General features: G+C 40.6%; 1 protein-coding gene across 9 annotated transcripts in view; it reads left to right on the forward strand.

Annotated features, from left to right (window-relative positions):
* Positions 1-23,135, forward strand: part of LOC125458672 (glutamate receptor 3-like) — a 384,493-nt gene that overhangs the window by 344,277 nt on the left and 17,081 nt on the right. For 6 of the 9 annotated variants that reach the window (XR_009446706.1, XR_009446707.1, XM_059651391.1 and 3 more), the window contains exons 13-14: positions 11,312-11,559; positions 12,086-12,200. Coding sequence is in view for 7 of the 9 variants with exons in the window: in XM_059651391.1 (XP_059507374.1) it covers positions 11,312-11,559; positions 12,086-12,200 (363 nt within the window). In the remaining 2 variants the exon portion in view is untranslated. The remainder of the gene's footprint in view (positions 1-11,311; positions 11,560-12,085; positions 12,201-23,135) is intronic. The other 3 variants (XM_059651392.1, XM_059651397.1, XM_059651394.1) reach the window with 1 other exon arrangement.

Raw genomic sequence — 23,135 nt, forward strand, 5'->3', positions numbered from 1 at the left:
TTCATGCACAAATACACCCAAGTCCCTCTGCACAGCAGTGTGCTGCTATTTTTTACCATTTAAAACATCGGACATTTTGCTGTTGTTCCTACCAAAATGGATGACCCCACACTTATCAATATTGTACTCCATCTGCCAGACCTTTGCCCACTCACTTAGACAATCTGTATCCCTCTGCAGACTTGCAGTGTCTTTTGCACACTTTGCTCTAACACTCACCTTAGTGTCATCTGCAAATTTTGACACACCACACTTAAACTCATCCATGATTTTAAAATCACACAACTCCAAATCATCTATGTAAGTTGTAAACAATTGCGGTCCCAACACTGATCCCTGAGGTACACCACTAGCCAGTGACCGCCAACCAGAAAAACACCCATTTACCCCTACTCTTTGCTTTCTACCGGTGAACCAATGCTCTATCCATGCCAATACATTACCTGTAATACCATGCAACTTTATCTTATGTAGCAGCTTTTGGTGTGGCACCTTTTTGAATGCCTTCTGGAAATCCAGATACACCACATTCACAGGTTCCCCATTGTCCACCAATGTCATCAGATTGGATTCCTTGCAGACTGCTTAAGGAGAAGGCAAAATCAACAAATGTCTTCAGGCTTAGATGTCAAAGTTACACAATTTATTAGACGTGAGTATGAAATACTGTGATACATAGTAATCATGGATGTACCAAGCTCTGACTTATCAGTTACATTAGGTAATAACTTAGCTATATCATTCATGTGCTTGAGTCCATGAGCTCACTCTGTGTTTCTCCTAGAGAGTCTATTTCTAGTTCGCCGTGTTACAGTCTTCTTCCAGAATATTCTAAGATCACCCACTCACTGGTATTTTTACCCAGCTTAAAGGCTGCTCCAGGGTGTATATTCTCTTACACCTTTTCCAGAATTCCTTGCTGTTGTTTCATCCAGTTATTGTGGTTAAAAACCCTATGTTGTTTCATCCAGTTTGATTCGGGTGTGGGAAATTATCATAACGCAATGAAGGTTGACAGGATCCATTCACATCTGCCTTACACACATTGAGGTTTGTTCATGAGGATGAAACAGAGATTTAGACCAGCTGGAAATCTGTTGCCCTTTTCTGTTGATACAGCCTCAATCAAAGGGACACATGAACTCAAGGGTAACGAGGGATGGGAAAGAAATGCTGGCCAGCCAGCAACGCCCACATACATGAAAAAATGAATTAAAAAACAAAAATGAACTGCTTGGATAGTTTCATATGCCCATATTGAATTAAAAATTTCCTTGAAATATAGATTGTTTCGATGCTCAAATACTAAAGGTCATTTGATTCACTGTGGCCAATTTAAGAGACTGCTTATATTCAGTTTTAAAATACAGAAGTGTTGTCTCAAAGTTCACGTTGTACTGAGAATGACAGTTGCACACATCCATCAAAGAGTTTGTCCTAGAGCATTAGCCTGGGCTTTTCTAAATTGCTTCAAATGTTAAGGAGTCAACTTGAACATATGACCAGATGGCAGTGAGCGTAAGACACTGCAGTGTATTATTAGCAACAGCCTTCAAAACCCATATCCTCTAATGCAACGTGAATAGTAGTTGAAGTGGAAGCCTGCTAATACAAGGTAAATGTTTTAATTTTTCCAATTTTAACGCAACAATAAAGGGAAACTTCAAACATTACTACCGTATGATAGGTTCCTTTTTAATAGTATTTTTGAATAAAAAAGAAGTTAATTGTATAAAAAACCAGCTGATTAAAGAGTGTTAATTCAAAGTTTGAAAAGGAGGAAGAATGTATTCAAGTTATTAGGGTGAAAAGCTTAGTATCAAATTCTAATATTCTTCAATACCTATTGAAATAATGACAAAAGTAAGTCAGTTGAAAATGCTAATTTATCCATTTTATGACTTGGTTCAGGTGACAAAATTTAAACTTAAAATTTAAGTTTGATACTGGCACACTTGTCAGCTCATGTAAACACCACAAGTATGGACTAACTTCATGCTCAACCCAATACTAAACCATTTCCAAGATTTTTAAATGGCTCACCTAGCCAAGGTCGTCAATAGTTAGAGATACAAAATAAGACCATAAGACATAGGAGTGGAACTAAGGCCATTCAGCCCATCAAATCCACTCTGCCATTTAAATCATGGCTGATGGGCATTTCAACTCCACTTCCCTGCACTCTCCCCATAGCCCTTGATTCCTTGTGAGATCAAGAATTTGTCGATCTCTGCCTTGAAGGCATCCAATGCCCTGGCCTCCACTGCGTTCCGTGGCAATGAATTCCACAAGCCCACCACTCTCTGGCTGAAGAAATGTCGTCTCATTTCAGTTTTAAATTTACTCCCTCTAATTTTAAGGCTGTGCCCACAGGTCCTAGCCTCCCCACCTAACGGAAATAACTTCCTAGTGTCCACCCCTTCTAAGCCATACATTATCTTGTAAGTTTCTATTAGATCTCCCCTCAACCTTCTAAACTCTAATGAGTACAATCACAGGATCCTTAGCTGTTCATCATAGGTTAAACCCACCATTCCAGGGATCATCCGTGTGAATCTCCGCTGGACACGCTCCAGGGCTAGTAAGTCCTTCCTGAGGTGTGGGGCCCAAAATTGGACACAGTATTCTAAAAGGGGCCTAACTAGAGCTTTATAAAGCCTCAGAAGCACATCACTGCCTTTATATTCCAACCCTCTTGAGATAAACGACAACATTACATTAGTTTTCTTAATCATGGACTCTACCTACAAGTTAACCTTTAGAGAATCCTGGACCAACACTGCCAGATCCCTTTGTACTTCTGATTTGCGAATTTTCTCACCATTTAGGAAACGGTCCATGCCTGTATTCTTTTCTCCAAAGTGCAAAACCTCACATTTACTCACATTGAATTTCATCAGCCATTTCCTGGACCACTCTCCTAAACTGTCTGAATCTTTCTGCAGCTTCCCCACCTCCTTAGTACTACCTGCCTGTCCACCTATCTTCGTATCATCAGCAAACTTTGCCAGAATGCCCCCAGTCCCTCCATCCAGATCAATAATATATAAGGTGAACAGCTGCAGCCCCAACACTGAACCCTGCGGGACACCACTCATCACCGGTTGCCATTCTGAAAAAGAGCCTTTTATCCCAACTCTCTGCCTTCTGTCAGACAGCCAATCCTCAATTCAAGCCAGTATCTCACCTCGAACACCATGGGCCCTCACCTTGCTCAGCAGCCTCCCGTGAGGCACCTTATCAAAGGCCTTTTGGAAGTCTAGATAGATAACATCTACTGGGTTTCCCTGGTCTAACATACTTGTTACCTCTTCAAAGAATTCTAACAGGTTTGTCAGACACAACCTCCCCTTACTAAAACCATGCTGACTTATTCTAATCTGACCTTTCACTTCCAGGAATTTAGAAATCTCATCCTTGACAATGGATTCAAAGAATTTTACCAACTACCGAGGTTAAGCTAATCGGCCTATAATTTTCCACTTTTTGCCTTGATCCTTTTTTAAACAAAGGGGTTACAACAGCAATTTTCCAATCATCTTGGACTTTGCCTGACTCCAGTGACTTTTGAAATATCACAACCCAAGCCTCCGCTATTTCCTCAGCCACCTCCCTCAGAACTCTAGGATGTAGCCCACCGGGGCCAGGAGATTTATCAATTTTTAGACCTTTTAGCTTTTCTAGCACTTTCTCTTTTGTAATGCCTACCATACTCAACTCTGCCCCACTCACTCTCCCTAATTGTTGGCATACTACTCATGTCTTCCACTGTGTAGACTGATGCAAAGTACTTATTAAGTTCTCCAGCTATTTCCTTATCTCCCATCACTAGCCTTCCAGCATCAATTTGCAGAGGCCCAATATCTACTTGTGTCTCTCGTTTGTTTCTTATGTATTGAAACAAGCTTTTACTATCATTTCTAACATTACTAGCTAGCCTACCTTCATATTTGATCCTCTCCTTCCTTATTGCTCTCTTTGTTATCCTCTGTTTGTTTTTGTAGCCTTCCCAATCTTCTGATTTCCGAGTGCCCTTGGCCACTTTATAGGCTGTCTCTTTTTCTTTGATATATTTCCTGACTTCCTTTGTCAACCATGGCTGCCTAATCCCACCCTGGATAATCTTTCTTTTCTTTGGGATGAACCTTTATACTGTGTCCTCAGTTACACCCAGAAACTCCTGCCATTGTTGTTCTACTAAAATAGGAAGGTCTTTATTACAATTCCAACTTTACGCTGGATTTAACGTTCTCAGGCAGAATGAAAATGCTATAATGGCCGCATGTTGCCTAGATTGACAAAGAGGAAATGGTTAAGGTATATCGCTGATTGGTATGCAGCATGAATGCCCCAGTATACAGGTGTGGATGTTTGATCAGATTTAGTTCTATTGTCAGCTTCCCACTTCACTGTTATAAATCCAAATTTCTTATCCTGAGCTCTTTCATAGAGTTGCCAGCCGAGGTAAGATGATTCCTCGTAGAAAGTGGAAATTGATGTATATCATAGTAAAAGGTCTTTCAAAATAAATCAACACAATAACACTCATTAAGATATTGGTCAAGCCTACAGAATGGGAAGGTCTAAGGTTCAATCTTCACAAAGTGTTGTGATCAGTGTTCTCAAATATGGCTATTAGATTATATTACCTTTATCTTCTCCTAAGGAGGTGGTAAATTTAGTGGAAAGTAAGTTTTAGTTCAGCACCATCTTCATTTGACAAAGATTTTCCTGTTTGAAGATGTACAGTGCTTCATATTAAAATCACAAAATATATTATGTATAATATTTGTTAAATAGTGTTGTACTAATTGCTAACAAATTCCTTGTAAGCTTCAATTATAACTTGCTTAGCTGTTTTGATTCAAGTAAAAAAAATTAAAACTACGTTTCATAAATTTGGAGTCCTGTTGAGAAATATTAGAACAGGGAAGAACTGACAGAGAAAAACGTGAAAACATAAATCAGACAAAAAGCATGGTAATAAATGAAGTAGATCTTAAGGTTAAAGACTTTTCCTTTGTCCATTGATTTAATTGAATCCATAAACTCGTAGGCAAATAAACATTTACAGATAATACAAGCTAATTCATAGAGGATAACATCACACAATGTGAGCATTAGACCGGATGAGCAAGTTGGTTGGACTCTTGGTTAAACACCTGAGGTTGAATCAAACTCACACCGAAAATTAGTTAAAACCAAATTTTGTTTGATGCTGCTGAGAAGCAAGTACGGGGGAGAAGCGAGTGGCTACAAAGGCTAGAGGGGAGAGAATGAATTCTTTAAAATTTTGTGAGCTGGGAAAATATGAACTACATTTAATGAATTATTTGCAAATTAACTGTGCTTTTCGTGGTATATGTTGTCAGCTGTTGGAAAAATATTTCATAGCTAACTTATTGCTGTCGCCTGGTACCAGTTTAAAAACTGGTGTCTCATAAGTAGAAGCTTACCCTTTGTGTTTTGCCTTTAAGTTTAATGGTGGTACACAATTATTGAGGATATGGATTCTTATTATTGTTGAAACCTTCTGTTTCTATGAGTTCAAGCATCCCATGTATTAACACAAATACAGAACATTATATTACCCCATGATTGAATCTCATCAAATGAAGAAGTTGATGAAAACATAAGCTCTGAAAATCAAAAATGCATTTGAGAAAAATCAAAAAGGGGCTTGAAAACATTTGAATCATTTTTCCTGCTGTCTGTAACACAATCACACTTTCCTGCTTTAGACACTGAGCTGCATAATGAGTTATGCATATTGCCAAAGATGTGATCAAAGAGGTACAATATGTTATAGGAGACTGCAAGGTAGGGATATATAGGAAGGCAATTTCAGAACTGAGGGCCCAGGCAACAGCTGAAGCCACTGCTACCTATGGTGGAGTGACTGCAATCAAGGTTGCTTAAGAGGCCAGAATTAGAACAATGCAGATAATGTAGAGGGGATATTGTGGGGCTGGAGGAGATTACAGGGATAGGGAGGGACAAAGCTTTGAAGTGATTTGAAACAAGGGCAGTCATTTTAAAATCATTTGACTGGGAGACAAAATACTGCAGCGAACTTCAGGATGATGGAGGAATTATTGTGACTCCATGTAAAATGCATCAAATTGAAGTAAAGACTTGAGGAATCCTGCAGACTTGCTTAAGGGGGTTACTTCATATGAGTTTGTCAACTGTTGCATGGTGTAGCAACCAGAGAAAAAGGAGAGACAGAGGCGAAGCTAAACTTGTATGGAGTGCCAGAAATGTTTCAAAGCATGTTGTATTAACATAATTGCTTTGTAGTAAACTGTTGTATTGAAACAAAAAACAGCCATTTATTCAATGTAGGCTGGCACACATATCAATGGGTATCGAAGCCAGATAATTTGTTTTTAGTAGAATAAATTCAGGAGGAATGTTGGACAGGGAAGATCTTTTGACCAAATCTTCCAATTTTGGGCTCATCAGAGACGAGATGTATGACTGAATATGCATGTTGGGGACTTGCAGATGTCCCAGTGCGTGGAGCCACATGGGAATTGCCCAGGAAGTTTAAACGTCTGTGATGCAATTTTCCAGCTCCCCAAGACTTGGATCAGAGACTGTGGACAGTTCTGCAGCATTCACCTGAATATTCTCTGGGAAACTTTAGACAAAGTAAATCCTTGTCTAACACCCTGATAGCTATACAGACGACCCCTCAATCACACCTGCTATCCCTCAACTAAATCCTAATCCTGATTCCCACCCAACCTGACTACATGACCAACCTAGTCCTAACAATGTGCCCCTCTTGCCCCATCAGTTGACCCACTACTGACACTTCATTTATCACCCATTCCAACCAGACCACACACCCCAACCTGACTGACCCTAATTATGTTCCTAACCTGACCTACTACCCCACTGATCCATCCAGACCACTAACATAAAATGAACTGACCAACCCCACCTCAATCAGACCTAACCACCCCTACCTAATTCGATCCAACTAAAGCCAAGTAGCCAACCGCCTGACAAGCCTCCCTGACTGGATCCTATCCAGATATCCCTCCCAAACTCTCGACTATCCTGGAACTATCTGACTTCCCTACTCCTCAAAGCCTGACACAACTATCTCCAATCCACACCAGCTTCCAACTACACCCACCAACACAAACAGGGAGGTGCTGCTTTGGGAGAGTCTTCAGGGTTAATGACAATGTTTCCATCCTGTCACTGCTTGGAAGGTTCAGTTCTTTGTTCTTCCAAGTAATGTCCGAGATTCTGTGACTTCCACCTGAAACAATGTAGAAAGCAGATATGGCCTTTACAGAATGCCTAAATCAGTGCTCTGAAAATGCAGTGTTCTCTCTATCTGACACTAAAATGGAACTTAATAATTGGCTCTCCCTCCTCCTCCTCCCTCCTGAGCCCTTTTCTGAAGAAGGGTCCCCACCAGAAACGTCCATTTTCCTGCACCTCCTCTGCTGCCTGGCCTGCCTTGTTCCTCTAGCTCCACACTGTGTTATCTGTGATTCCAGCATCTGCAGTCCTTGCTATTTCTTAATAATTGATTTAATTTATACAGTGGTGTCTTGCTCTTGGCACTGCCTAGAGGTGACATGATCATCAAAGCTTTTGTTGTTAGCTTCCCCTATATTGTAGAAGATGTATCCATCTCGGTACTTTCATAATGGTCACCATGACTGATTTACATTTTCTAATCCTTATTTTGTTGCTGAACAGCTATACTCAGAGCCTCTGGCTAACACAGTTGTTGCACAGATAAGCGTATGCTGACTTATTATTTGTTAGCTTTACAGTAATGAAATGCTGTTTTACTTAGAAGTTCATGCAATATTTCAGACTGAAGGGGCTACACTTTAGAACTGAGATGAGGAGGACCTTCGTCAGCTGGATGATGGTGAATCTATTGAACTGATAGCTACAGAAGGCTGTGGAGGCCATGTCATTGAACATACTTAAGGCAGAGATAGATCAGGTTCTTGATTAGTAAGTTGACAAAAGGTTATAGCGAAAAAGTAGGAGAATGGAGTGGAGAAACATAAGAGTCATGATGAAATGGTGGAGCAGACTGAATGGGCCAAATGGCTTAATTCTGCTCCGATAACTTATTGTCTTATACAGATTATTGAGTACAAAATCTACTTGTGTATGTGCTTTCTTTTCAGAACGCTTTGCCCAAATCAACCAAAATAACACAAAATTATAGAATTCAAGCACAACTTATTATAACAGTAAATTTACCTTCTACAATCTCCTGTGTAAATTTTACCAATTTTGACAAAATTGGCCCTCCTGACTGAATTAGCACCCATCAAAACAAAATAATCGCTGATGAATTTCCACTAATTGCACCCAATGGGGCCTTTGAAGACACTGTTAAGATTAAGGGTTTTGTTTAAAATGTGCAAGAGCACTAATGTCTTAAAAGTTTTTAAATTTAAATAATTAATTTACAAGGAAATTGATCCATGTACACTAATGAAACTGGTAAATTCTTCCGTATAGACTTTATTAACATTATTCCCAAGTGTTTTAGATTGGATCACCCAAAAGTGATGGATAGATGCTGTCATTATAAATGTGGCCTGAACTTTTACTTCCAAATTGAGGACAGTACCAGGAAAATTACTGGGTGCAGAAACCCAACTTGGGAGAAAACGTCCCATCCCAGGGTTGCTTGGTGCAAAGGAAGACTGTGGGAAAGAATCATTTTGGTGATCTGGAACTTCATTGCAGCTGCTTTAAAATAAGTAAAAAACAAGAAACAATTCTCATTCCTTCAAACCATTGTGCATACTCCCGTCGTTCTATCCAAGTAACCCAATGTCACTCATTGTTCAGTCTCTATTCATTAGTTTTAACTTCCTTCAACTCAGTATTATTCTATAGAACTACACATTTGTATTTGTACCCCCATTTCATGTTGTAAGCACTTTGAGCTCACAGCCAAACTGTGAATCAACAGGTACCTCATTGCGATAATGATAAATTGTGAAATCAGTCATGCAATTCAAATCCTATAATGATAACCCTCAGGTTTACATCAATAGATGGAAAAAAACAGCAAAAAGATTAAATTCTTGACAACACCAATGAACTTGATACGTCACTTACAGCTCTCTCTACAGTTCCAAAAGCTTGACAGTTCTAAATCATTTATCCACTTCTTGTGCACAATCATGTCTACTTTTACCAAAGGGCACTTGACCTCTCCGAAAGGGTACTTTGCATTTCAGCCAAAGGTGTTCCTGGATCTGTCCAAAAGGATCCCCTCTGTCTCCAAAAAGGTGCCCTACCCTACTTTTCTAAAACATTCCAGCAGCTTTAAAACTTTCCTGAAAAGGCTAAAACTCACAGGTCATCTTTCAGACATCCAGGAAGAAAAATGAATCTAGTTGAACATGTTACACATGTGGTTACCTCTGTGCATGATGGATGTGCAGAGAACCATCCACCCGCATTTTCTGCTCCCTGCTCACTGGTCCCACCCCACCACCACCATCCCATTGGCAAAAAAATGAAGGACTGGGGACTCTGGTGTCAACTTTAGCTAATTTGGAAACTCTGCATCATTTCAGAAGTTCAGGCTTTTGGTGTTAAACCCATTTTCAGCTGTATTAAAAAAGTTACACCAGTTTACTCTCAAATCTATCAAAGAAAAAAATACCTGGGATAACTGCAGTAAGATATACAGTGAGACAGGTTTATGCCATGTTTTACTGATTTGTGGTCACATTAAACGTGTTATATTGAGATTGTACAAGTGTTGGTGAGGCCTTTTCTGGATTACTATGTAGAATTCTGGTTCTCTTATAGGAAGGATATTATTAAGCTGGAGAGGGTTCAGAAGAGATTTACCAGGATGTTGTTGGGAATGGAAGGCCTGAGTTATAAGGAGAGGCTGGATAGGCTGGGAGCATAGGAGGTTAAGGGGCGACCTTTATAGAAGTTTATAAAATCATCATATAGGTAAGGTGAATGGCAGGTACCTTTTCCATAGGGTGGGGAATTTCAAGACTAGGGGGCATTATTGTAAAATGAAATGAGAAAGATTTTAATAAAAAGACTTAGGAACTTTTTTTTTAACGCGGAGGGTGGTTCATCTGTGGAATGAGCTTTCAGAGGAAACCATGGATGTGGGTACCGTTAGAATGTTTAAAAGACATTTAGCCAGTTAAAGGGATTAAAAAAATTTGGATGGATATGGGCCAAGTGCAGGCAAGTGGGACTAGTTTAGTTTAGGACAGGTACGGACAGGTTGGACTGAACGGTCTGTTTCCATGCTGTATGACTGTCAGAATCAGAATCTGTCAGAATAATTTATGACGATGAAAATAAGTTTCCACAGAAACTTGAACTTTGGCTTTATTATGTAAAACGAGGCAGTTTTATTTTTAGGCAGTTTGGTGGCAATCACAAAGCAACAACTCAATATGAGATTGCTTTTCATTACCATTCTCACTAATGAGGGCATCCACTGATCTGCCTTTTAAAGCATTCTTCTCCTTATCTTTACATTCAATTCCATATAGGTTCATTAAGGTTTGGACTGCATAGTATTGTATGAATCTTCTTTGTTATCCTTTGTGACTGGATTCAAGATGGCATGGTTAATTTTGGAGAGAGAGATGCTTGATGCACTGGTATCGACACAATTTATTAAGCTACAAAAGTTATGCCTGATTATACTTATTATCCTAGTTTGAATAGTTGTTACTTCCCAGCGTGCTAAATGTCTTTTCTTTCTTCTCTCCCTTTGGTTCATCAAGATCTGTACACCCGGTATATTTTCATTATTGATTTTTATCCTCTGCAGCCAGAGCTTTTACAATGTTTTCCGATCATGTTATTCAATTTCTCAGTCAACACAGGGCTTTAGTCACAGTTTAAACAGGATATCCTCAACACCTAAACTGTCTTCATTAGCGTTTTCATGTGTCACTATTTGCCAAACTTAATAATCAATATGTTAATTTAATTAGAGCTTCTATGTCAATTTACCCATTTTTCTCTGATCTTCACATCCAAAATTAGCTCTCCATCAACCTAAAGCTCACACAAAATGCACGTTAAAAATCAAATACAGAATCAATATAAACACAAGATTCACATTTCCTCCTAATGCACTTTTTGCTATCTTGTCTTCTCTCAGATGTATGAAATCCTGAAAACCTTTGATTCAAAACTCATGTAGTAGAGCCAGTATGGATCGATTTCTTCTCTAAACTTACTATTTAAGGGAAGAAAATGATTACAAATTATGACATACTATTTCTGTCTCTCTCTGCCTTTCTCTCTCCCCCAGCGCTCAAAAATAGCAGTATACGAGAAAATGTGGTCCTACATGAAATCTGCCGAACCATCTGTGTTTACCAAAACAACAGCTGATGGAGTTGCCAAAGTTCGAAAATCAAAAGGAAAGTTTGCCTTCTTGCTAGAATCAACCATGAATGAGTACATTGAGCAGAGGAAGCCATGTGACACCATGAAAGTAGGAGGGAACCTGGATTCGAAAGGATATGGAGTGGCAACGCCTAAAGGAGCATCATTAAGGTGGGTGGAATAGTGTAACAATATTCTATATGTTGTTATAGTATTCCACCCACCCTGATGTTTCCAGTCTTTTTTTCCTCTTTTAATTGTCAAGAATGTAAGGTATCTTAAATTCTACATTGTTTAAAAGCCTGGATTAAGTAAGGTTGGTAATACAGAGATAAATTATTTAATGCATCCATTTTACTATTTCGTTAATGTGTTGTCTAATTTTAATTGTTTCTTGCTGTCTTTGTTTTATAATTCTTTAACTTTTCAATTGATCTGGTAAAATTAATGCAGTCACGTGTGAAGAATGTGTGGTTGCATGATATGTTAATTTATTTTTCTTAAAGGCAAATCCCCATCCCGCACACTTCAGTTTTGAACAATGTGATCCTCATGCCACCTTCCAATATTAACACTTTATTTGCCGTGCAAGCGTTTCTCCATTCCGTGAAAATAGCCAATTTGTCCTATTGTGCTCCTTTCACGTACACTTACTACAATTGTTCATTTTCTTACAAATATGTTTTATTGTTTCAAGAAATGCTGTTAACCTCGCAGTATTAAAACTGAATGAACAAGGCCTCTTGGACAAATTGAAAAACAAATGGTGGTACGACAAAGGAGAGTGCGGCAGCGGGGGAGGTGACTCCAAGGTCAGCCTCAATGTCACCACAAGCGGGTATCTTAGTACAGAGTAATCGGCAAGGCTGTTATTATGCTTGTGAAAGAAAATGAACTCATTCATTTGTATGCAATATTATATTAAAGTTGTGATGCTGGTACAACAGGGATCCTTACCAGATTGACAGCTGAAGTAAGTGTTGCAATGCTTAGAAAATTCAGGGAAAACATTTCTGTAAAACGCATTGAATGAAATATTCTATTTAAATGATCATTCAAGTTTATATATTTCTAAATGACATGGATTGGTCTTTGGAAAAATTACCTTAAACTTTTCCCTTCTTCTCAGGGAACCTAAAGGCAAAACCTGGAATGGAAGAGAAATTGCAGGTTTAAAAGCTGATAGAAAAGCAAATGTTTCTGCTTTGTGTCGGTCCAGATTGTGCAGATGCACAAAACAAAATACAATCCCGTCGAGTTTAACTTGATGGAGCAAAGTCTTAACTTATGACGAAAAAGTTAAATTTATTCAATTCTCAACTTGTCGACTTTCAAAGCTATCCTATAAATTCTGACAGGTTAATTTTCAGGCACTTTTATTATCTTTGCCTCGCTATCACTGGGGACTAAAGGCTTCGCTTCCAGGGACGCAAACTCACAGGGACAAGCTGTGCCCAAGCAAGAAACATTAATTGCATTTCCAAAATGAAGGACCTGAAAAGACAGTCATGTTTGTAAAATGTCACACGGTGGGAGGGAGGGAGGCGAAGGTGCAGCTTTGATACTCTGCTGCCACTTTGAGCACTAAGAAAATTCACATGATAGCCACCAACCTGCCCTGTGGCTAAAAAATTCAACAGATAGCCACAGAAGTCTGTCATTGGTTAGAGAAATGCAGTTGCTACAGCCATGCCACCTCGACCTTCTCTGCAAGTGTCTTTGTGTACTGTTTGTGAAAGTCATTGCATACATCACTTGAAATATCTGATGTCAGGGATAATACAGTTAAAAATGTATGGATTTTGAGATGAAAGGGATAGCCTGAAAGCATCACAGTCATGCCCATTGCTATAAGTGGGTGTACAAGAAATAGATTCTTTATCCCTAAGAAGATGAGAAAATAGATGTTGAAGTGTATCGATGCAAATCATCAAGGATTTTCCTAAGGAAGGCCTAACATCGGCAGTGAGATTAAATACTACATCAACCAGCGTGTGTGCAATGTGTACCCAGCTGAGCAACTGAGAGTCACTGATGACATACAACATCCCAGAAAGACCATGGATGAAGCTTGGAGTAGACCTCATCACTCTTAAAGGAACTGATTATCCTACCACCATTGACTACTTCTTTCACTAATCAGAGTTAGACCAGCTGATGTCAATGACTATGATTGAGATTGTAGAATGCCCGAGGTGCTCTTATGGTGCAGTGATAGACTCCCTAGCTCTGGGCCAAGGAGTTCAAGTCCCAACTCGTCCAGAGGTGTGTAGCAATATCTCTGAACAGGTTGATTAGAAAATATATTGTAGAATTCCTGAAAGCGCAATTCAGTTTTTACAGCATTCTGGAAATTGTGATGCGCAACAATGTCTCTCACTTCAAGACTGAAGAATTCAAGCATTTCATGAAGGATTAGGAAATTCACCAACATTCACTATCTCCACCATAGTGTCCCCAGTCAAAAAGGGAAGATTCAGGCTGAAATGAAGATTGCCAAAGAGATCATGATGAAATTGAGTAAATCCAATGCAGACTCGTACAAGGAAATCCTTGAGTGGAGAAATATGCCTACTGAAGTCATAGAAAATTGTCCAGCCCAAAGACTAATGTCAGGCTACAACCAAGCTTAAAACAGAAAATGCTGGAGAAACTCAGGAGGTTAGCAGAGAGAATGGTCCCTGACACTGGAGGGCAAGTTAAAGATGGAAGATGTTTTCAGTGGAGTTATCCTGCTGGGGCCCCAGAAATAGCAGAAGATGATCCTTTGAATGTAGACTATAATGGGTGGAAAGTGGAAAGAGGGGAACCCTATTATAGTTCAGAGAAGGAGAGGAAACGGAGGAGGCAGAATTAAGGGAAATGTATCGAACACAGCCTTCTTCTCCTCCCATTTACATTCGTCATTATTCCCTTGTCCACACTTTCCATCTACCAGGTACAGTATTCAAGAAATTATATACATCCATTTCCATCGCTTCCAACAGGATGTCACACTAAACACACCTACCCACCGCCACTGTCAACATTCTGCAGGGACCATCCCCTCTGTGACAACCTGGTGCATTCCTCCATTATTTCTAACATTTCCTCACTCTCTCACAGCACCTTTTCATGCAATCACACAAGAAGTAGCACTTGCCCTTTCACCTCCTCCCTCATCATGCCCCAAGGCCCCAAACATACCTTCCAGGTGAAGCAGTGTTTTACTTGTACATCTTTAAATAGAGTCTGGTGTATTTGCTATTCACAAATTGGTCTCCTTTAAATTGGTGAAATCAAACATAAAAGCTGACATTTCGGGCCCGGACCCTTCAGCAGAAAAGTGGGAGGGGAGAAGGTTTTGAAATAAATAGGGAGAGAGGGGGAGGCGGATCGAAGATGGATAGAGGAGATGATAGGTGGAGAGGAGACAGACATGTTAAAGGGGCGGGAATGGAGCCAGTAGAGGCTGAGTGTAGGTAGGGAGGTAGGGAGGGGATAGGTAAGTGCGGGGAGGACGGACAGGCCAAGGGGGAGGGAGGATGTTAGTAGGTAGGGAATGGAGGTGCGGCTTGAGATGGGAGAAGGGATAGGTGAGAGGAAGAACAGGTTAGGGAGGCAGGGATGAGCTGGGCTGGTTTTGAGATGCAGTGGGGGGAGGGGAGATTTTGCTGCAGTGGGGTGAGGGGAGTGAGCCTAACCCTCCCTCCACTGACACCTTCACCCACCTCCAACACAAGCCCTCCTCGTGGACACCACCCCAAGGCCTCCTACCCTCCCTCAACCTCATCATCTCCAACTGCCATTGAGCAAAATCTTGGGTGGCACAGTGGCTCGTACTACAGCCTCACAGCGCCAGGACCCAGGTTCAATTCCAGCCTCGGGCAACTGTCTGTGCGGAGCTTGCACATTCTCCCCGTGTCTGCATGGGTTTCCTCCGGGTGCTCCGGTTTCCTCCCACCATCCAAAGATGTGCAGGCTAGGTGGATCAGCCATGCTAAATTGACCATAGTGTTCAGGGGTGTGTGGGTTATAGGGGGATGGGTCTGGGTGGGATGCTTTAAGGGGCGGTGTGGACTTGTTGGGCCGAAGGCCCTGTTTTCCCACTGTAGGGAATCAAATCTAATCTAACCTACACTCACCTCTGCTGGCCCCATACCTGCCCTTTAACTTGTCTGTCTCCTGTCCACCTATCATCTTCAATCCACCTCCCCCTCTCTCCCTATTTATTTCAGAACCCTCTTCCCATCCCCCTCTCTGATGAAGGGTCTAGGCCCGAAACGTCAGCTTTTGTGCTCCTGAGATGCTGCTTGGCCTGCTGTGTTCATCCAGCTTCACACTTTGTTGTCTCGGATTCTCCAGCATCTGCAGTTCCCATTATCTTGAAACCAAACTCAGATTAGATTACTTCTTTTGAATTTGAATTAGAGCCCCTACAGTGTGGAAACAGGCCCTTCTGCCCAACGAGTCCACACTGACCCTTAGTGTATCCCACCCAGACCCACTCCCCCTTTTACCCACCATATCTACAGAACCTGACCACTACGGGCAATTGAGCATGGCCGATCCACCTAGCCTGCACATCTTTGGACTGTGGGAGGAAACCAGATTACCCAGAGGAAACCCGCACAGACACAGGGAGAATGTGCAAACTCCACACAGACTGCCACCTGAGGGTGGAATTGAACCTGGGTCCCTGGCACTGTGAGGCAGCAGTGTGAACCACTGAGCCACCTTGCGGCCCAAAGAACACCAGAACACCTCCTTTCCAGAACACCTCCTTTCTGTCAGTAGAAATGACCTTGATCTTCCTGTTATCTGTCATTTCAATAAACTACCTTGCTCCCAATGCTAATATTTCCATCCTGGGTCTGAAACGGCTCTCCAAAGAAGTATAATGGAGTGCAGATGAGCAAGCCCTCATTTTCTGCTTAGACACATTACAGCTCCTAAGACTCGATATTGAATTCCACAACTTCCGGGCATGACCTCTGTCCTTCATTTTCTAACATCATTACTCCCCAGCCATGTCTTGATTATGTCTTGTTGATTTTACTCTCACCACAGCAGACCTGCATTCTCCTTTTCACATCTTTATTTACAGCTATTTTACATCTCCATCACTTCCTTCACCACCATTAGCAACCCATTTATCTTTTGGTTGAGCACCTTCACCATCTTGGTCATCGCCCCTCTCTCAACAGCATAAAAAAAATGCAATTTTCCAATTCTTTTCAGTTCTAAGAAAGAGTCATATTTGACTCAAAACATTAATTCAGTTTCTCTGTCCACAGGTGCTGCCAGAGCTGCTGAGTTTCTCTGGCACTTTCTGTTTTTATTTCAGATTTCCAACGTCTGCAGTTTGTTTCTTTTGCTTTAATTTGCATCCAAACCAGCAGTTTAAAAAAAGTCTACTGAGACCAGAAATAGTAACAGGCATGAGTTTCAAAATCAAGGTGGAAAGGACAGAAAGCCAAGTATCACTGATAAAGCTGACAAGTACTGCTTGAGCTGAGTGTTGGCAAGCCCGTCAGAGTATAAATTGTCAAAACTCCCAAGAAAAGTCAGCTCATGGGAACTTGGGACCTGTGTTGAGCTGCTGTCACCTTGGCTAGAGATATCATTGTGACTGCAAACTCTGTGTACAGCTAGAGAAAATGAAGCTGTGCCCTTGCTGCAAGGAACTGATCAGGAAGATGTGACTTCACCACCGGTATAGTACTTTTCAATAAGACAACAGTTACCATGGCATTTGTGAATGACACTTCACAAAGAAGGAGTATCACCCTAGCAATGAGCAGCTAACATTGGGAGACCTGCATAATTTAAAGACTGTGTAATACATGTGCAGAGACTGACGGAAGCAGAACTGACTGGATTTAATACAGTTCTGTTGGTGAATAATAAGTTTCATTGTTGTCTCTGGTATATTCAAGTAACAAGGGTAATCTGTAGCCATAAACAACAGTGAATGCAATGTTTTTGTTTTGTTATGAAATCAGATTTTTGCTGAAATGTAGTTGTATTTAGTGTACAGGTTGGCTTTCCATAGTCATCTGACCCATGCCTCCACATTAAGTGCCACTTAGTGTAGTCTGTGGCAGTTGTTACATACATTGAATGAAGTAGCCATTAGCTGAGAAAAAAGTTGTGTTAAAGTTTCAGATGAAGATCTTCCTCAAAATACGTGCACATCAAACAAAGATAACCCATGGAAACAGAATCCTGAAACAAAAGCAGAGGAACGTGGGAAATAGAACCAGGAGTAAGCCATTCAGCCCTTCAAGTCTGCTCTGTCATTCAATATGATCATGACAGATCATCTAACTCAGTATCATGTTCCTGCTTTCACCCTTTGTCCTTTAATCCCTTTAGCTCTCAGAACTACAATCAACTCTTTCTTGAAAACATTCAATGATTTAACCTCACCCACTTTCTGTGGCAGATAATTCCACAAGTTCACCACTGTCTGAGTGAATAAATTTTTCCACACCTCACTCCTAAATGTCCTCCCCTGTATCCTTAGACTGTGACCTCTGGTTCGAGACTCACCAGTCATTGGAAACATCTGCCACCTGTTCATTCTGTCTATTCCTATTAGCATTGTAGATTTAAAATTTAGAATTAAAGCATAAAGATTAGGGAGGGTAGGGGATTTTAACCTTCAAAAAACTGTCACCTTTGGGCCAGGTGTGGAGCTAATGTGCTAAACATGTGAATTCCCACAACAACCTGCTGCAATACCCTCAATCTGCAGCTTTAAACAGAAGTTGGACTTGGGTAAAGAGGCAATCTCCTCCTGGAAGTGAGTTAGTAATTTAAACGGAAAAGTGAAGCTGCAGGTCAAATTTAACTCCAATCAGGAAACATAGCAGCAAAAGGAAGAGGAAGACTGTGGGACCTAGGAGCTCTGTTTTCCTGCTGGGTCCAACCTCACATTCTCCTCCTTTTTCAAACCTTCAGTACTGTGCATTCACTGTTCCCTCACAAGGCATCTGAATTTCCCACCAATCCACATCACCATATCATCCGATCAACAACTGCCTCCACCCAACTGGAATCAGACTACCTTGCCAGGGTTGGCCTCACAGTGATATCAGAAGGTAGACCATCAGATTGACCCTCCATACTCAAGTGTCCCAGTCTCTAGGTCTGGACTTTATCGGTTCTTGTAGTCCCTTCTGTAATAACTCTGCTCAACAACCCTCACCATCAGATGACACAGACAATGTACGCAGTTAAATATTCATGATATTGCTGAATTTTTTGCATCCAGTGGGACAATAAGTTAAAATCCTCACCTGTTTCTAGTATTTTCTGTCATTATTTTATATTTTTATTAATTTTTCATTTGATTTCTGCTGTAACCAATGCTATTTCTTTTTTTGCATTTTATTAATTGCAAGAATCACTGTAGCTTACCACAAGTAATTAATCATAGCTATGTGATAACAACGCCTGGTGTGTGGGTTAGTGGGCTAGGATATGGAAGGGCTTAGGCCCTAAAATGACTGAACCCGATATTGAGTTCAGAGGGTGACATGGTTCCTAAATGGAAGATGAGGTGTTGTTATTCCAGCTTGCGCTGAGCTTCACTGGAACACCAGGCCTTGTTATTGCATAGTTTGCTATTACACACTACCTATTGTTAGCCACTAACAGTCCCCAGTAGCAGCTATTCACCATCCTAGCCAGATTGTTATCAAATACTTTGTCTATCCAATTATTCTTCTTTCTCTTTGGGCTCTATTTATTATCCTATCATTTACTCCCAATCCCATTCTCCCTATTTTCTGCATGTAAACCGCCGTTTTCGCAGGTACCATTAATTCTGAGGAAGGGCCACCAGATCCAAAAAGTTAACTCTGAACTTTTTTCTTCTCAGATGTTGCCAGCAGTGCTGAGCTTTTGCAGCAATTTCTGTTTTTGTTCCTGATTTACAGAATCTGCAGTTCTTTCGGTTTTTATCCTTCAACAATTATGTGACAATGTATCAGGTACAAAATCTCTTGTTGTGGATTGAGCAGAGGACGGTTAGTTTGCTCGTTACTAATGCTTAAAAGACCGTTTTAATGAGGGAGAGCAGAAGCCACATCTGTTTCACTCATAATATCTGCCTTGGCGCACCATTTAAGTTGTCAAGAAATGGTAGATGTGACCCATCTGCACCTAAGATATAATTAATCTCAAGTGGTTTGGGTCTATGTCAGTCACAGCTTTAAGCAACTTTCATCTTATTTCTGAACTATAAGAGGCCAGAGATACTCGAGTAACAAGCTGTTCAATGAAAAAAATAAAGTATCCACTTATCTAGGAACATTGTGAGAATAATCTAAGTATATAACAACATTTTTCTTCATTCCTTCGTGGGATTGGACATTGTTGGCAAGACTGGCATTTATTGGCCATCTCATTTATTGGCATGGTGGCTTAGTGGTTAGCACTGCTGCCTCACAGTGGTAGGCACCCAGGTTCGATTCCACTCTTGTGCAATTGTCTGTGCGAAGCTTGCATGTTTTCCCAGTGTCAGTGTGGGTTTCCTCCAGGTGCTCCGGTTTCCTCCCACAGTCCAAAGATGTGCAGGTTAGGTGGATTGGCCGTGCTAAATTTCCCACAGTGTTCAGGGATGTGTAGCTTAGGTGGGTTATAGGGGAATGGGTCTGGGTTGAATGCTCAAAGTGTCGGTATGGACCTGTTGGGCCAAAGGGCTTGTTTCCACACTAAAGGGATTCTATGATTCTAATTAACTCTTGAATTGAGTAGATTGCTAGGCCATTTCAGAGGGCAGTTAAGATTCAACCACATTACTGTGGGTCTGCAGTCACATATAGGTTAGGCCAGGTAAGGACAGCAGATTTCCTTTCCTAAGGGACATTAGTGAATCAGGTGGATTTTTATAACAATCAACAATGGTTTCATGGATATGATTAAATTTTTAATTTCATATTTTTAGGAACAAAATTCTATGGTCTGCCATGATAGAGATTGTCATTTTTTAAAAATCATTCACTGGACAAGGGCATCGCTGACTAAGCCAGCATTTATTGCCCATTCTTAATTGCCCAGAGGGCAGTTAATAGTCAGCCACATTGCTGTGGGTCAGGAGTCACATGTAGGCCCAGACCAGGTAAGGAATACAGTTTCCTTCCCTAAAGGACATTGGTGAACCAAATGGATTTTTTTCACAATCGGCAATGGTTTTATGGTTATTGTTCTGTACTTAATTTACAGACTTTTATTGAAATCAAATTCCAACGTCTGCCACTATGGCATTTGAACCCAGGTCCCCAGAAGATTACATTGGTGCCCAGATTGCTTGTCCAATGACACCATTGCCTCCCTTGAATGTATAATTTTATAGAATATATATTACAGGAAGAGGCCATTTAATGCAACAAATCCATATACAAACCTCCTCCCGGCAGTCTCAAAGCTAACAGTATAATTTCTCCTCTACGAGTCACCTGTAGTAAGTTCTGTATTCCATCTATTGTGTGCTTCTCCTTAATTATCTGTTACATTTATTAGTGACTTTATTGTATTTATGCCAATTGTTTTCCATCTTCCCTGCCTACCTGATCAAATTCTTTCACAGGGAGCCTCTCTTTTCTGGAGAAAATAAACTTTATATTGTTCCATCTTTGTTGACAAGTAAACTTTTTCAGTTTTAGTATCATCCTTATGTTACTTCTTTGAATCTTCTTCAGCTCTACTTTTTACATAAATTGGAGACCAGATTGCACAGCACCCTGAGAAGTTGAGCCAAGGTTCTATGCAACTTTAGAGGAATTTTGTCTATTTACTCACATAGTAATCTGCCCTGATTGGAAACCTGAAAATTCTCTGTCACCAGAGTAGATCATGTTTTTCTCATGCATGAGGGGAGGGTAAACACGGACATTGGAGGAGGCCATAGATTCCAAACCTATTTCACCATTCGGTTAGTTCATTGCAGAAGAATACCTCAAATCCATTTTCTTATCTGAGTTCCTTATCCCTCGATACCTTATTCAACAAAACTTTGTTGATCTCAGTCTTGTACATTTCAGCTGAACCAGCATCTACGATTATTTAGACAGAGATTTTAAGGTTAGTACGGCCCTATGTATAAATCTGTGTTGACTCTGAAAGAGCTAACCAGTCCCCTGAATTTTCTTTATAACACTTCACAATATCCAATTCCCTTTTAAAAACTACTAAATTTGTCTTCAGTTATTTTATTCACTCACGGGCTGTAGGTGTCGCTGACTGGGCCAGCATTTATTGCCCATTCCTAGCTGCCCTTAAGAAGGTGATGGTGAGGTGCCTTTGTAACGTAGGAACCAGGAGCAGGAGCACACAGTTCAGCCCCTCAAGCCTGCATCAGTATTTGATATGACTATGGCTGATCTTATCTCTGCCTCAACTCCACTTTCCTGCGGGCTGTCCATAACAAATCAACTAATTAAAAATCTGCCTAACTTCACCTTAAATTTACTCAAATGTCCCAGCATCTGCCACATTCTGTGGTAGTGAATTCCACAGACTCATGGCCCTTTGTAAGAAGTAATCTCTCCTCATCTCTGTTTTAAATCTGCCAAACTTCATCCGATAACTGTGACCTCTCGTTCTATATTGTTCCACCTGAGAAAACATCCTTTCCACATCTATTTTGTCAATCCTCTTTAGCACCTTTTATCTTTCAATTAGATCATCCATTCTTCTAAACTCACGGACTATAGGCCTGAACTGCACAATCCCACTTCATGAAACATACCCCTGGAATCAGTCCAGTGAATCATTTCTGAACTGCCTCCAATGCAAGTACTTCAACTAAGGGGACTAAGATTGTAAGCAGTACTCCAGGTGCAGACTCCCTAATGTCTTCCTGCAGCAACTGTACTGTACTCTATTTCTTTGGTATTAAGTGTCAAAATTGCATTTGCTTTCCTTATTACCTGTTTACTAGTTTTCTGTGATTCATACAAGAATGCCCAGATCCTTTTGCACTGAGGGGGATACTTCAAATATTTAGAACAAATACATTTCTACTGTAAAGAAACTTCTGAGATGAGGACCCACCATTAAATAAATGAAAGAGTATATAGTTGCAGAAAGCTGAGTGACGGGACAAATAACTGGTCAGAAGATAAAGAAGAGAGAATTACTAAAAGGTTAATCAAGCCAAATAAATTCAAGCATGAGAGGAAGCTAGATAGAAATCTGAAAACAAATAACAAGAATTTCCACATGTATCGAAAGAGAATAGATTGAGAAAAGTGTGGTTTGTTCTCTGTGGGATGAGAATAGAAAGTTATAATAAATAACAAAGAAATGGCCGAAATGATGCATTAAGGTTTTACTTCTGACTTCCTTATCCATAGAATCCCTGTCGTGTGGAAGCAGGCCTTTCGGTACAACAAGTCCGCACTAAACCTCGGAGTATTCCACCCAGACCCATCCCCCATTCCCCACCTAATCTACACATCCCTGAACACTGCAGGCAATTTAGCATGGCCAATCCACCTAGCCTGCACATAAAACATAGAACATTACAGCACAGTACAGGCCCTTCGGCCCTCGATGTTGTGCCGACCTGTCGTACCAATCTGAAGCCCATCTAACCTATACTATTCCATGTACGTCCATAAGCTTGTCCAATAATGACCTAAATGTACTTAAAGTTGGCGAATCTACTACCGTTGCAGGCAAAGCGTTCCATTCCCTTACTACTCTCTGAGTAAAGAAACTACCTCTGACATCTTTCACCCCTCAATTTAAAGCTA

This window comes from Stegostoma tigrinum, chromosome 15, assembly GCF_030684315.1.
Source record: "Stegostoma tigrinum isolate sSteTig4 chromosome 15, sSteTig4.hap1, whole genome shotgun sequence".
In the NCBI taxonomy this organism is placed as follows: Eukaryota; Metazoa; Chordata; class Chondrichthyes; order Orectolobiformes; family Stegostomatidae; genus Stegostoma; species Stegostoma tigrinum.